Source organism: Mobula birostris, chromosome 8, assembly GCF_030028105.1.
Source record: "Mobula birostris isolate sMobBir1 chromosome 8, sMobBir1.hap1, whole genome shotgun sequence".
Lineage (NCBI taxonomy): Eukaryota > Metazoa > Chordata > Chondrichthyes > Myliobatiformes > Myliobatidae > Mobula > Mobula birostris.
The window spans coordinates 58364210-58381355 of NC_092377.1; the positions used below are offsets into that span (position 1 = coordinate 58364210).

General features: G+C 39.9%; 1 protein-coding gene across 1 annotated transcript in view; it reads right to left on the bottom strand.

Annotated features, from left to right (window-relative positions):
- Positions 1-17146, bottom strand: part of pnpt1 (polyribonucleotide nucleotidyltransferase 1, mitochondrial) — a 66229-nt gene that overhangs the window by 15036 nt on the left and 34047 nt on the right. The window contains exons 15-20 of the mRNA XM_072265261.1: positions 9812-9848; positions 8807-8873; positions 8624-8713; positions 6323-6376; positions 3381-3490; positions 3207-3278 (exon numbers count right to left, since the gene is read on the bottom strand). Of these exons, the coding sequence (XP_072121362.1) occupies positions 3207-3278; positions 3381-3490; positions 6323-6376; positions 8624-8713; positions 8807-8873; positions 9812-9848 (430 nt within the window). The remainder of the gene's footprint in view (positions 1-3206; positions 3279-3380; positions 3491-6322; positions 6377-8623; positions 8714-8806; positions 8874-9811; positions 9849-17146) is intronic.

Sequence of the window (17146 nt, forward strand, 5' to 3'; positions counted from 1 at the left end):
AGATAACAGGGGCTTTGGAATGTGCATCGCCTAATGAAGGGAGTGTTTTTTCTTGTTGTGTGCCTGAGACTGAGGTGATCTATGTCTTTTGTTCAGCGAAAGATGGAGAGAAGATGCCAGAACAGAGAGGTCGTAGACACCAGAAAGGAGTGGACTTGGAGTGGGGCCAGGAGTCGACAAAGCCCAGGGAAACCGATGGAGGACCAGCGGAATGGAAACTGTGAGCTCTAACTTGTGCACATTGGACTGTTTCATTAAAATGGGGCATTTTCTTTTTGTTTTACTTTACTAACTCTTTAGTCAAATTGAGAATTATAAAGCTAAATCGTTTAATTGTATATGGTGTACTGTCTGTTATTTTGCAGACTGATTTGTAACATGGTGACACATCACGCAGCATCCACACAAACAGGAGGTTTTGCACCTCAATCTCATACATTTGGTGGGGCCAGAGGTTGTCTTTCCCAGACTTAAGCAGTCCACAGGACTGGAGGGTTATACAAGTACACCACATCTACTGCATCTCCTTTGTTTACCCTGCTTGTAATTTCCTCAAAAAATTGCAGTAGGTTAGTCAGGCTGGATTTTCCTTTCAGGAAACCATGCTGGCTTTGGCCTATCTTGTCATGTGCCTCCAGGTACACCATAATCTCATCTCTAACAATCGATTCCAACAACTTCCCAACCACTGATGTCAGACTAACAGGTCTATAAGAACAGGTTCTTTTTTGCTGCCTCCCACCCTTCTTAAATAGCGGAGTAACATTCGCAATTTTCCAGTCATCTGATACAATGCCAGAATCTATCAATCCTCGAAAGGTCATTGTTAATGCCTCCGCAATCTCTCCTTCAGAAGCCGAGGATGCATTCCATCAGATCCAGGAGATTTATCCACCCTCAGACCATTAAGCTTCCTGAGCACCTTCTCAGTCGTAATTTTCACTGCACCTACTTCACTTCCCCAATATTCTTGAATGTTCGGTATACTGCAGATGTCTTGCACTGTTAAGACTGATGCAAAATACGCATTCAGTTCCTCTGCCATCTCTGTGTCTCTCATTACAGTATTTCCAGCGTCATTTTCTATTGGTCCTATATCAATCTGCAACTCTCTTTTACCCTTTATATACTTAAAAAGCATTTAGTATCTTCTTTGATATTAGTCAGCAGCTTCCTTTCACAATTCACTTTTTCCTTCCTAATGACCTTCTTACTTCCTTTCTGCAACTTTTTAAAAGCTTCCCAATCCTCTACCTTCCCATTAACTTGGATTTTACTTTTGCTTTTACTTTGGCTCTGGCTTCACTCGTCAGCCATGATAGTGACCTTCTTCCATTCGAAAACTTCCTCTTATTTGGAATATATCTGTCTTGCACTTCCCTCGTTTTTCACAGAAACTCCAGCCATTGCTGCTCTGCTGTCTTTCCTGCAAATGTCCCTTTCCAGTCAACTTTGGCCAGTTCCCTCTCATGCCATTGAAATTTCCTTTATTCCACTGAAATACCAACATGTTGGAATTTAGTTTCTCCTTCTCATTACTGCTCCCTAAGGGTTCCTTAACCTCAATCTCTTTTATCACCTGCGGATCATTGTAAGATGAGATATTAAGATGTAATTCACCTTTCTTCGGGTTGAAGTAAAACAAAATGTTCAGCACTATTTACTGCAAGGAAAATAGTTTTGGTAACAGCCAAAGCTTATATCCCAAAAAGACATTAAAACTTATGATCAGGTCATTATTTAATTTTGTCTGTGGGAACTCAATTTGTGAGCAAATTGGCTACTGAGATCTCCTGCATTATAGAAGTAATTTCACTTTTGAACCATTGTGGCTATAAGCATTTTTGCAATGTGCTAGAATTAGTGCTATATAAATGGATGTTCTATCTTTTCTTATTAGTTGCAGTATAATATGAAAATATGTTAGGTTATGCTTTTTATAAAGCAAATCAAATTTTGGTGAACATACAGTATGTTTAAATACCATAGCACAACTTTGAGGAAGGGATGTGGAAATATTAAAATTGAAGGCAACATCAAAATCCATCAGGTTTTTCTGCATTAATAATTGACAGGTATTAAGCTGCATGTTCTCTGTCCAACACATAACAAGTGCTATGAGGTCTGCGTATCACTGGGGCTTACTGCTGAGAGAATTAGATTGATATTTACTTGGGAAATATATTAACGTTCTTGCAATAAGATATTAAATTGAAATCACTTAAAAAAACTACTTTATTTCTAACCAAAATTAGAATAAACTTCAACCTGGAGTGCAGATATATTCTAACTCAAAATTAAGTTGATATCGTAATTGGCTTGTTTGGTCATAAATAAGAACTTGAAACACGTTTGCAAAAAGTTTTGAGCACCTTAACTACAGAAGAAACTAATGCAATAGAAATTGCCAAGTGAAATTTTATAAAGATTATAATAAGAAACTATAGGTATGTGGAGTTATAAACTCTTGGGGTTATTCTAATGGAATAAAAGTTCGGATATGTTAATAGATTTTCCCCCCTCAAGATTATGGAGGATGTTGATAGAGTAAATAGAAGGATAGTGATAGGGTAATCAACTTAATGTAGATTTTCTATAATATAGTTTTAAGGGAATAATGAATATTAGAAACAATTAGGGCTATGGATGGAGCTGTGGAATCAACTCTTAAATAATGGTACAAACACTATAGTTTGAAATGCATTTTTATTTTCTATTATAATATCATGAAATTTTACTTTTGAAAGTACATTAATAGTGTTTAGGATCTTGACTAGTATTCACCTTCGAGTTCAGCAAATGGATACCTTTATGATATCTACATGTTATATTTGTTCTTGTCTTGACTTCTAATCAATATAGCTTTCAAATTGCCTTAAATAATTATCAAGAAATTAAGCATCTCTTGTGTTAAGTAACTAAGGAATGATAACATTGGATAAAATGTATAGAAGTAAAATCAGAAAATGTTATAAATACCTTGTAGGAGAGCATCTTTGGACACAGAAATTAAGTTAAACATGCCAGGTCAACGATCTTTCAACAGAACTTTACTGATAAATGTAATAGATATCACAAGCCTATTATGAGATTTACCAGAAGATTTCTATTAAAGGATGGGCACAAATACAAAATTGCATTCCATCCACAATGAGTTAATAAGTATATTGTTCACGGGACAATTATAGAACAAATTTGACACTTACCTGTAAAGCTGTAATGCCTTTGCTTGTACCAGCCATCTTAAAATCCATGTCACCATAGTAATCTTCAATACCCTGCAAAAGTATTATGTTAAATCATCTAAAATGACCTTGCATAGAAGGCAATATAAAGAATAAATACACATGTAATACTTCAATAATTCTTTGAAGACTAACCAAAATATCAGTCAAGAGACGGTAATCTTCAATGCTGGCAGGGTTCTCTGGATTTGTCTTTGTGATGAGGCCAACAGCTACACCAGCCACAGGAGCTGATACTGGAACACCTGAATGAAAAAAATAAAACAGAACTAGCCTGTAAACTCTTCCTTGGTGCCACAGTACCTGCTTAGAACCATTAACTATTGGTAATATCCAATAGCATTTACTAAAGATGGCTTTTTCATAAAAGTCATTGTGGTAGTGGAACTTCAGTTTCAGGATCAGGTTTAATGTCACTGGCACATGTCGTGAAATTTGTTGTTTTGCAGCAGCAATATGTTACGATGCATAATAAAAAACTGCAAGTTATAAGAAATATAAAAGAGTAAATTAAGTAAATAGTGCAAAAAGAGAGAAAAAAAAGAAAAAATAGTGAGGTAGTGTACATGGATTCATTGCCAATTCAGAAATCTGATGGCAGAGGGGAAGCAGTGGTTCCTAAAATGTAAAGTATGTGTCTTTAGGCTCCTTGATGGCATGTCCTGGGTGATAGATGCCACCTTTTTAAGGCACCACCTTTTGAAGATGTCGTCAGTGCCCATGATGGAGCTGGCTGAGTTTACAACTTTCTGCAGCTTTTTATGATCCTGTGCAGTGGCCCCTCCATACCACATGGTAATGCAACCATTAAGAAGCTCTCCACGACACATCTGTAGAAATCTGCGAGTCTTTGGTGACATACCAAGTCTCCTCAAACTCCAAATGAAATACAGCTGCTGTTGTGCCATGACTGTAATTACATTGACAGGTTGGGCTCAGGATAGGTCTTTAGAGATGTTGATGCCCAGGAACTCAAAACTACTCACCTTTTTCACTGCTGTACCCTTGATGAGGACGCGTGTGTGAGAGTGAGAGCGAGAGACAGACAAACAGACATCGACTACCCCTTCTTAAAGTCCACAATGAATTCCTCGGTCTTGCTGACTGAGTGCAAGGTTGTTGTTGTGATACCACTCAATCAGCTGATCTATCTCACTCCCATATGCCTCCTTGTCACAACAATAGTTGTCTCATTGGCAAATTTCTAGACAGCGTTTGAGCTGTACCTCGCCATACAGTTGTTGATGTAAAGAGAGTAGAGCAGTGGGCTAAACGCACATTTGAGGTGAGCCCGTGTTGACTGGTTGACTATCAGCGAGGAGGAGATGTTATTTCCTATCTGCACTGACTGTGACCTCCCAACAAGGAAGTAATTGCAGTGGGAGGGACAGAAGACCAGGTTTTAGAGCTTGTTGATTATATCTGAGGGGTGATGGTGTTGAACGCTGAGCTGTAATCAATAAACAACAGCCTGACATAGGTATTGCTATTGTCCAGGTGATCCAAGGCTGGGTGGAGAGCCAGTGAGAATGCATCCATTGTAGACCTGTTGCAGGAATAGGCAAATTGCAGTGGGTTCAGGTCCTTGCTTGGGTAGGAGTTGTTACTGGCCATGCTTCCGGCAACCTCTCAAAGCACTTCCATCACAGCAGATGTGAGTGCAACTGGGTGATAGTCATTGAGGCAACTCATTCTGCCCCTCTTGGGCACCGGTGGGATTGTCGCCCTTGTGAAGCAGGTGGGAACCTCTGACTGCAGCAGTAAGAGATTGAAAGATGTCCTTGAACACTCCCGCTTAGGTTTTCAGTGTTCTACCAGGTCCACAATCAGGGTCTGACACAGTGCTATGGATCACCCTCTGATGTCAGTCTCTGAGACAAAGATTACAGGGTCACCACATGCTGACCGCACTCACACAGGGGAAGTTTTATTTTCCCTTTCAAAGTGTGCATAAAAGGCATTGAGCTCATCTGGGAATGAAGCATCACAGCCAAACACAATGCTTGGTTTCACCTTGTAAGAAGCAATGGCTTGCAAACCCTGATAGAGCTGACATGCATCCAATTCCATCCAACTACAATCAGAATTATTTTCTCATTCTGAAAATACTGTAGCCTTCCATCAATTGTATCTGGACCTCTTGTATAGCTCTGGATCACTGGTCTTGAATGCCACAGATCTAGCCTTCAGCAGACTACAAATCTCTTGGCTCATCCACAACTTGTTGGTTTGGGTATGTCCAGTATGCTCTCAAAGGCACACATTCATCCACACACATCTTGATGAAGTAATTCATATTCAAAGATGAATTCCTGAATATTGTCCAGCCCAGATTCAACTATTCTTCTGCCTCTCTTGATCATACACACCTTCTTGGTCCTCACCATTGGTGCTGCGATCTTTAGTCTCTACCTGTATGTCAGGAGTACAAATACAGTTAGATGATCGGTCTTTTCAAAGTGTGGGTGAAGGATCGCATGGCAAGCATTCTTAATGGTGGTATAACAGTGATCAAGAGTGTTGGCTCCTCTGATTCCGCAGGTGATACGTTGGTGGTAGTTGCTCAGAGACTTCTTCAAGCTGGCCTGATTGAAATCCCCCGCAATGATAGGGAAGACATCAGAGACCACAGGGCAAAATTGCAATACCAGGAGGACATCAGGGAATGTTGTAAACTGTGCTTCACGGAAACATGGTTCACCCCAACCATTTTGAACGCAGCACTGCAACTCAAAGGCTTCACCATTTACCATAAAGACAAGTCAGTTGAGTCTTTTAAAGTAGGAGAGGTGGAGTATGCTTCATGATTAACTCATCACAGTGCACAGACATGGTGGTTCTGTCCCAATCCTGCTCACCTGACCTGGGACATCTAGTGGTCAAATGTCATCCATTTTATCTGTTGAGGGAGTTTTTTTTGCCATCATTCTGGTAGCATTTCACCCTTGGTCAACATTAAGCAGACACCGGAGGTGCTGACCAATGTGATCAGCAGTCACAAACTTCTAAGACTATAAAAGTAACACAATAAAGAAATTGTCCAACATGAAATGAATTTGAAACTATTCAGACTTTACCTGCATCCATCAAGGCCATGCTTCCTCCACATACCGATGCCATGGATGATGAACCTATAATTAAATGTAAATACAAAAAGCATTAATGGGAATGGACAAATGGACCTCAAATATCACAAACTCAATGCCCTTTAAGATCTGTTAAAATCACTTTGTAAATTTATTTGATCACAGATCACTTCATGGACTCAACAGTCTCGGACCTAGAAAGAAATTCCATAACTACTTTTAGAATATATTTGTTATGATTGACTCAACAAATTAACTCAATTTCAATATAATGTTTGTAGCTAAAATTAAGGAATTGGGGGAAATGAGAAATGTGCCTAACATTTCAGAATCGAAATTCTTGCTATCAATTTTAGTCCATTCTCACCCAATGTGAAGGCTCACCGAGAGACAAATTATTAGATGTATCAACAAGAGGATAATGGCTAAAGGTAATGGCAAACACTGTTACTCACAAGGTAATGGTACAGGCATCTCAGGCATAGAAAAAAGAAGAGACAATCTGGAGCAAAAAATAAACTGCTGATGGAACTCAGTGGGTCATGCAACATCAGCAAAGGCAGAAGGATGCTTAATATTTTGGATGGAAAAGTTGCATCTTGGCAACTCTTAGTTATGTTTAGCCAAGTTATTGGTTGATTTATAGTTTTGTTAAAAAGTCATTTGGTCATAAAGCTTAACATGGAAATAAATTGAATGGAATGAAGTTGTTCTATTTACACAATAGTTACAATCAAAATTAATACTGAATGATAGTGGAGAGGATTTAAGTACTATCAGCAACAGCAAATTGTTCATTTTAGACAAACTAATGGGGCTAAAGTATCTCAAGTTCCGGACAGGACTGTTTGCCATGATCCTTCTGAATGGTGGAGCAGACTCATGAGTCTGCATAGCCTATCCCTGTTCCTACTACTGAAGGACAACACCGAGTTTTGACTTATCTTTTCCTATCTAACTACCTTTTTAATGACATAATAATGACATGACAATCAAATATATTTGGTAGAAGCTCAAATTGTTTGAAAATCTAGAATGTTAAAATGTTTCTCAGATCCTACCCTTAAGCTAATTTTTTAACCCAACATAGCATTGAATTCACTTAATTTACAGTAACATCTCAGTCCATACAACTTGATGATCTGATTTATGGTGATTGTGCTATTTATTTAAATCTCAGATACCCTATTTGTCTTGCCCTGTTGTCATCAGCACCTTTAGAAATTTAAAAAACTCGTATGCTCATACATAACATCTCACATCCTGTACTTATTTACAACTTTCAATATTTTCATCGAAAACTTTAGGTGGATTATTGCCTTTCATTTAAATTTCTTTTAGGGGTAGAAGGGTGGGTTAGCAAGTTTGCAGACGACACAAAGGTTGGTGGTGTTGTAGATAGTGTAGAGAATTGTCGAAGATTGCAGAGATATTCACAGGACACAGAAGTGGGCTGAGAAGTGGCAGATGGAGTTCAACCCGGAGAAGTGTGAGGTGGTACACTTTGGAAGGACAAACTCCAAGGCAGAGTACAAAGTAAATAGGATACTTGGTAGTGTGGAGGAGCAGAGGGATCTGGGGGTACATGTCCACAGATCCCTGAAAGTTGCCTCACAGGTAGATAGGGTAGTTAAGAAAGCTTATGGGGTGTTAGCTTTCATAAGTCGAGGGATAGAGTTTAAGAGTCGTGATGTAATGACGTAGCTCTATAAAACTCTGGTTAGGCCACACTTGGAGTACTGTGTCCAGTTCTGGTCACCTCACTATAGGAAGGATGTGGAAGCATTGGAAAGGGTACAGAGGAGATTTACCAGGATGCTGCCTGGTTTATACAGTATGCATTATGATCAGAGATTAAGCAAACTAGGGCTTTACTCTTTGGAGAGAAGGAGGATGAGAGGAGACATGATAGAGGTATACAAGATAACAAGAGGAATAGATAGAGTGGATAGCCAGCGCCTCTTCCCCAGAGCACCACTGCTCAATACAAGAGGACAAGGCTTTAAGGTAAGAGGTGGGAAGTTCAAAGGGGATACAAGAGGAAGGTTTTTTCACTCAGAGAGTGGTTGGTGAATGGAATGCACTGCCTGAGTCAGTGGTGAAGACAGATACACTTGTGAAGTTTAAGAAACTATTAGACAGGTATACGGAGGAATTTAAGATGGGGGGTTATATGGGAGGCAGGGTTTGAGGGTCGGCACAACATGGTGGGCCGAAGGGCCTGTAATGTGCTGTACTATTCTATGTTCTATATTCTTAATGCATCTGTTGTCAATCTTTTTAATTGCTTACCATTGGATTCTAGTACTTCTGATGTTACTCTTATTGTAAATGGAAACTCCTTAGGAATCACAGGCTTCAATGCTTTTTCAGCAAGAGCACCTAAATTCAAAACAAGTTTAATAAGATCATAGTTGTAATTAGTGTTTCTGCAAACTAACATGAGAATTGTGCCATGTGGGGCATCCTCCTTACCGTGGCCTAGCTCTCTCCTATTTTGACCAATTAATTTTCCTATTTCATTAGTTGCATAAGGTGGAAACTAAAAAAGATCAAATATGATGTCGTTAGAGATATGATCAGCATAGAATAAAGGAAATGAAACAAATATTAACTATTAACTTCAAGAAATATTTATCACTTTAGAATTCTATATTCTTTTTAATTGTTGCACATAATTTAAAAATTGAAGGTAAATAACAACTTAAAATCTGCCCAATTTGCAACTACAAAGCAACAGCAAATTTAATAATATTCTCTACTTAACATGCTTATGCTTTAATGAATTAACTGCTGGCAATCTAAACACAAAATGCTAGAAAACTGAAATAAAAGCTGCTGGAACTCAACAGGCCAGGTATTATTACAAGAGTCAATAATCACTTTCCACAGATGTTACCTAACTTAGTGTATTTCCATAATTTTATTTTCATTTTACTTATTAATGCAAATGTTAATGAATCCATGCAAAATACTTCATGATGCAAGATTTTAACAAAACCTGGAACTGCATAAGCTGATTTGTATATTCATACGTAGTGGGCCAAAAGATATGTTCCTATTCTCTACTGTTCTACATTCTATTTGAAGGAAATTAAGGTATGTAGAACTGGAAGAGCATGAATAACAAGAAGGCGCTGGTGACATACGGTGAATATCGATAAACTCAATAGAGTTCCATGTACAATGATTTCAGGCAAAGTAAGCAGAAATTTGGTCCACATCATTCACAAATTTTGTTATTATTCAGAGACAGTAGATGAAACATGTCTCACCATTTAAAATTCAAATCAATCCTAATAGGAAAAGGTTTTATTTTGCAAACATTTCCAATGGGAAATGTGCCGTTGCACTGGAAATCTGCTATCAGCAGAAAACACCATACAAATCTACTCCTATGATGTAACTCATTCAATAGAAAAATAATACCAACTCATTCATGTTTAATGCCAAAATTTAGAAGCAGAAGTTTTGGATTACCTCATAGTGCAGCATGAAATTTTTCTCTTTAACCCCACTGTATCAAAGTAAAATTGTAACATTAGTTTTGGAATATGTTAACTCAATAAAATATTTTTAAAAATAACACTCGGAAATAGGTATCAACAGATAAATCAGTGTGGACCAGGTACTGTTTCCTGTCACAGTAAAGAGAACAGTTCAAAAGCTTTTCACTATGAAGCAAATATTCTATTCTGAATGAAAGCCAAGACTTTTGTTCACACTAAACCTTCAGTACACCCATCTACTCCATTGTTAGAACTTGAGATCCACAACTTAGCATCTCAAGTTTCATATACAGGTTTCCCCCGCTATCCGAAGATAGAGCATTCCTATGAAACGGTTCATAAGCCAAAATGTCGTAAAGCGAAGAAGCAATTACCATTTATTTATATGGGAAAATTTTGTGAGCGTTTGCAGACCCAAAAATAACCTACCAAATCATGCCAAATAACACATAAAACCCAAAATAACAGTAACATATAGTAAAAGCAGGAATAATATCATAAATACACAGCCTATATAAAGTAGAAATACTTTTCCACAATCATTACTGCTCTGTTCTCTGTAGCGAAAATCTCATGCAAGCGCCATCGGCAGCACGCAAGCGCTGTTGGCAAAAACACGGCGCAAGCGCTCTCCAGTAACCTTTAAACTATGAAACTGCCAAATCATACCAAATAACGTAAAAATACACAGTCTATATAAAGTAGAAATAATGTATGTACAGTGTAGTATCACTTACTGGAATTGGGAAGACAGCGCAGAGCACACTGATGATGGTGTGTTAGAATGAATCATCGCAGGCTGGGGTGGTGCAGTGGCCCCCACCCTCCAGGCCGCCGACAGATACCAAACCGCAAAGCGTGCAGGGGTACAGCGGTAGCCGGGAGGTATCCAGCACACCTTTAAGAAAAAAGCCGAAATAAACATGCTAATTAATTACGTGTTGGGCAGCACCTAATTAATTAGCATGTTTATTTCGGCTTTTTTCTTAAAGATGTGCTGCGTGCCTCCCGGCTACCGCTGCATTCTCCGCGAATCAGTATCTGTCCGGGGCTTGGGGTGGGGTGGTGGGACACTGGGTTGTCATCTCGTCATCATCTGTTTCCATTAGGGCAGGCAGCTCATCTTCTCCTATGTCTGCCTGCCTCGATGCCGAAGGTCGAGGTTCGTCGTCTGCTGTGGCTGATGTGGAAGGCTTGCTTGACTGCTGAGTCTTGCGCATTTTTCTATCATACAGTTCTTTGTAAGGACTCAAACCATCTTACAAATATCCCCAAAACCTACGTACCCTTTCAAAATTAAAGTCATACTTTATCATTACAGTGAAAATCTCATGCAGTTGCTTCACGTTCAGTTCGCTACTGCATTCAGTTTCGATTGTTATCCTTTCTTCTTCCAATTGCATCAGCTCTTAATCTATCAGTTCTTGGTCATGGGATGCCAAAACCTCTTCAACATCATCTTCGTCAGCTTCCACAAGCCAAAGTCACTTTGTCCTTACTTCGTTCACCACAAACAAAATGCTTAATTATGTCTAGTTTTACGCTAAGTGTAACACCCTTACGAGCTCTTTTAGGCTTTTCCGATAGCATAGAACTCATCTTGCGAACGGCTGCTCACAGGCATGAGTTTAAGCAATGCTGGCTAGAATGGAGTTCCCGGGGAGAGCAGCTGCTCAGGGCGCGCGCTGATGTTTTCATGCATTGATTTTTTATTGCGCGCTGCTTTTTTTTTCATAACAGTGAAAACACCTTCTGAAAGCGAAAACAGGGAACTAATGTAGGTCTTTCGTAACAGTGAGGTTTCGTAAAGCGAACGTTCGAAAAGCGGGGGACACCTGTATCTAAACACATTTTTTAAAATAAACTCTTACCATGATTTTTGTTGATAACAACAAACAACCATGATTGGTGTCAATAAATTTCCCAAGCACCAGCAGAGAACAGAATCAAATTACTTGAATTAGAAAATTCAACAAGCCCTTCAGTTTTATAAATCTTGACCTTGTAATGCCTTCTGTGAAGCCACCTTCTCTCCAAAAATGCGTTTCCGATTTCTTGAACACAATCATGCTACTCTTGAAAAATATTGTTCAAGAACATATAGTTGCCTTATTTCTAACAAATTTGATGTTTTTGTTCAGTTACTGGTCGAATCAAAGGTGGTGATGAATTTTTATTTCAGAGGGATATTGAAAATCTGATTGAATGGTGCCATAACAACAATGTCTCACTCAACTTCAGCAAAACAAAGGAGTTGATTATTGACTGCATGAGGAAGAAGCTGGAGAACCATGAGCCAGTCCTTATTTGGGATTGGAGGTGGAGAGGGTCAGTAACTTTAAATTCTTTGGAGCTACCATATCAGAAGATCTGTCCTGGAACCAACATCCAAGTTCCATCACAAAGTGCCTTTACTTGCTTAGAAATCTTATAGATTCAGCACGTCAAAAGCTTCTGTAAGTGCACAGCAGAGAGTACCCTGACTGGTTGCATCATGGTCTGGTATGGAAACACCAGTGCCCAAGAACGGAAATGTCTATTAAACAGTGGATACAGCAAGTCATCACAAATAGCGCTTCCCCACTTAGAAGGAGCACTGCCAAAAGGAAGCAACATCCATCATCAAGGACCCCCATCATCCAGGCCATGCTCTCTTCTCATTACTGCCATTGGGCAGGAGGTACAGGAGCCTTAGGTCCCACACCACTGGGTTCAGGAATAGCCATTACCTTACAAATATCAGGCTCCTGATCAGCATGGATAACTTCATTCACTTCAACCTTGTACTGACTCCACAAGCTGTACTCTCATTTTTAAAAAAATCTAAGACTCATGTTCTTAGTATTATTTATTTGCTCTTTTAATCATTTGCACAATTTGCCTTCTTTTGCACATTGGTTGTCTGTCAGTCTTTGTTATTTATAGTTTTTTTTCAAAATTCTATTGAATTTCTTTATTTTCATTTAAATGTTTATATATATAAAAAAATCACCATTTATGTTGGTGGCATCATTCCTGTTTCTGATGCTGTCCACTCCATTACTGACCTGCCCATCTCTGTCAAATTCTACGTCCATACCTCCAGATTTCCCTCTGTACAAATGCTGAGTATTTCCAGCATTCTGTTTTACATCTATAGCATCCACAGTGTTTCTTATCTTAGTTCCAGCATTATTTGTGCTCCCATGCCTGTCTTCATTAATTTACTTCTATTTCTACCTTCTTCAAACAGCTCAGCTATGATGAACAAACCATCACCCTCTCTGAAGTGATAATATCATTACTCGTGTCATACGTTTATTGCAGTCTGCACGAGGACCTACAGTTATCACCAGTGCTCACCCTTCCCTACAAATTGAAACATCTTTGATTTCTAACTTTTCTCAGCTCTGATGAAAAGTCAGTATCATTGACATTGACCTGAAACATCAGCTCTTTCTCTCTCCACAGATGCTGTAAAGCCTGCTCAGTTTCTGTACACCGTTCTAGTTTCTAACCTCCGTAAGCTTCTGCTCACCCAAACCTCACTACCCAACAACAAAGCCTACAATGGGTTCAGGATCCTCCACCTAATGTTTAAAATTCATATCCTTGAATATCACTTCACATCATTTCCTCTCTTTTGGAATGGAACCTGCCAGCCTTTGAACTTCTCCTTCACCAGATTCCTCTTCTGACCGTGGTCTTCCTTGCCTTTCTCACCATATCACTGCCAGTCCTCCCTCAGTCACTTTGACATTATTTTTTAACAATGATCTTTCTAAAGCACTGGACCTCTACACTTTGCTTTTCACCATAAGCTTTTCATTAAAACAATACTCTTTGAACACATTTGTTCACCCATTTTTATCTGTCCTTGACTGAAAATTTATTTTTTACCTGCACAAGACTTTAAGACACAGGAGCAGAATTAGGCCATTCTGCCCAATGAGTCTGTTCCACCATTCCATCATGGCTGATCCCGGATGCCACTCAACCCCATACACCTGCCTTCTCACCATATCCTTTGATCCTCTGACCGATCAGGGAACTATCAACGTCCATCTTAAATATACCCAAGGACTTGACCTCCACCGCAGTCTGTAGCAGAGCATTCCACAGATTCACTACTCTCTGGCCAAAAAAATTTCTCCTTACCTTTGGGTTCTAAAAGGTTGCTCCTCAATTTTGAGGCTATTCCCTTGAGTTCTGTATACCCTGACCATAGGAAACATTCTCTCCACATTCACCTATCCAGTCCTTTCAACATTCGGTAGGTTTCAATGAGATCCAACACCCTCCCCACCCCCACGCATTCTTTAAAATTCCAGTTTGAGTACAGGCCCAAAGCTGCCTAATGTTAATGCCTTCATTCCCCAAATCATCCCCGTGAACCTTATCTGGACCCTCTCCAACGAGAACACGTCCTTTCTGAGATATGGGGCCCAAAACTGTTGACAATACTCCAAGTGGGGCCTGACTAGTGTCTTATAAAACCTCAGCATTATTTCCTGGCTTTTATGTTCTATTCCTCTTGAAATAAATGCCAACATTATATTTGTCTTCTTTACCACCAGACTCAACCTGGAAATTAACCTTCTGGGAGTCTTGCATGAGGACTCCTAAGTTCCTCTGCACCTCTGATGTTTGAACCTTCTCCCCATTTAGATAATAGTCCACACTATTGTCCTTTTACCAAGATGCATTATCATAAATGCATCTCTCCCATTTCACACACATCTGCTCTCACCCCATCCTACTGCCACCCCACTAGGGATAGGGTTCCCCTTGTCCTAACCTACCACCCCACCAGCCTCCAGGTTCAACATATTATTCTCCATAACTTCTGCCACCTCCAACGGGATCCCACCACCAAGCACATCTTTCCCTCCCCACCCCCGCTTTCCGCAGGGATCGCTCCCTACGCGACTCCCTTGTCTATTCGTCCGTCCCATCCCTTCCCACTGATCTCCCTCCCGGCACTTATCCTTGTAAGTGGAACAAGTGCTACGCATGCCCTTACACTTCCTCCCTCACCACCTTTCAGGGCCCCAGACAGTCCTTCTAGGTGAGGCGACACTTCACCTGCGAGTTGGCTGGAGTGATATACTGCGTCCGGTGTGGCCTTCTATATATTGGCAAGACCCAATGCAGGCTGGGAGACTGTTTCGCTGAACACCCACGCTCTGTCTGCCAGAGAAAGCAGGATCTCCTAGTGGCCACATATTTTAATTCCATGTCCCATTCCTATTCTGATTTGTCTATCCACGGCCTCCTCTACCGTCAAGATGAAGCCACACTCAGGTTGGAGGAACACCTTATATTCTGTCTGGGTAGCCTCCAACCTGATGGCATGAATATTGACTTCTCGAACTTCTGTTAATGCCCCTCCTCCCCTTCACACCCCATCCCTTATTTATTTTATATATTTTTTATTTTTTTCCTCTTTTTTTTCTTTCTCTGTCCCTCTCACTATAACTCCTTACCTGCTCTCCACCCTCTGGGCTCTCCTCCCCACTTCTCTTTCTCCCCAGGCTTCCCATCCCATGATCCTTTCCCTTCTCTAGCTCTTAGATACACACTTCCCCTCCTGTCTTCTCCTATCATTTTGGATCTCCCCCTGCCACTTTCAAATCTCTTACTATCTCTTCTTTCAGTTAGTCCTGATAAAGAGTCCCAGCCCAAAATGTCGACTGTACCTCTTCCTATAGATGCTACCTGGCCTGCTGCGATCACCAGCATTTTTTGTGTGTGTTGCTTGAATTTCCAGCATTTGCAGATTTCCTCATGACTGTATTTTATCTGTCACTTTTTTGCCCATTCTTCCAATTTGTCTAAGTACTTCTGCAATCACATTGCTTTCTCAGCAGTACCTATCCCTCCACCTATCTTCATATCATCTGCAAACTGCCACAGAGCCATCAAATCCATTATCCAAATCATTGACAAACAATGTGAAAAGTAGCAGTCCCAATACTGACCCCTGAGGAACACTAGTCATTGGCAGCTAACCAGAAAGATTCCCTTTATTGCCACTCACTGCCTCCTGCCTGTCAGTCAATCCTCTATCTATGCCAGAATCTTTCTGTAATGCCATAGGATTTTATCTTGTTTAGCAGCCTCATGTCTGGCTCCTTTTCAAGTGCCTTCTGAAAATCTAAGTAAATGACATCCACTGCCTCTCCTTTGTCCTCCCTGCTTGTTACTTCCATGAAGAACTCTAACATATTTGTCAGGCAAGATTTCCCTATATAGAAACCATGCTGCCTTTGACTTATTTTATCATTAGTCTCCAAGTACCCTAAAACCTCATTCTTAATAATAGACTCCAACTCTTTCCCAACCACTGAGGTTAGACTAAATGGCCTGTTAATTTCCCTTCTTTTCCTTCCTCCCTTCCTAAAGAGTGGAGTGATATTTGCAATCTTCCAGTCCTCCAGAATCATGCTAGAATCAAGTGATTCTTGAAAGATCATGACCAATGCACCCGTTCTCTCTTCAGCAACCTCTCTCAGGACTCTGGGATGTAGTCCATCTGGTCCAGGTGACTTATCCAACTTAAGACCTTTCAGTTTGCCTAGCACTTCTTCCTTTGTGATAGTAATGGCACTCACTCCTGCTCCCTGACACTCATGGACCTTTGGCACACTGTTAGTGTCTTCCATAGTGAAGACAGATGCAAAGTACCAATGAAGTTCATCTGCCATTTCTTTGTCCCCCATTACTACCTCACCAGCATCATTTTTCAGTGGCCCAAAATCAATTCTAACCTCCCTTCTACTCTTTATATAACTGAAAACACTTTTAATATCCTGCTTTATATTATTGGCTAGTTTGCCCTCATAATTTATCTTTTCCCTCCTTATAGCTTTTGTTGGATTTTAAAAGCTTCCAATCACTCAACTTCTCACTCACTTTTGCTACCTTATATGCCCATTCCTGCTTGAAACAATCTTTTCCTTTTAAGTAGCATGTTGTTATTGTCTGTAAGAACTATCTTTTCACACCAGTCAAAAATTCAGTGTTTATTAGCCTAAAGCAACAATCCTCATCTGATTTTAATCAGTTTAGTTTTAACTTTGAATTTGGTAGAAAAGCCGAACCTAAGTTTTGTTTTCAGCTCCAGTATCTTATTTAAAGTGGTTGTATGCTCCTTCCATTCCCATTCCTCCCATGGTATTCTACATTGTAAAACCCTTTTATATCAAAAAGCTCAAATTCAGAATAAGGTTCTCTTGATTTAATACTATTCTGACCCCAAGACTATTGACCAGAAACTGAACAAGACTTGATCTCCCTCCACGCGCTTATGCTTGCCAGTGGAACA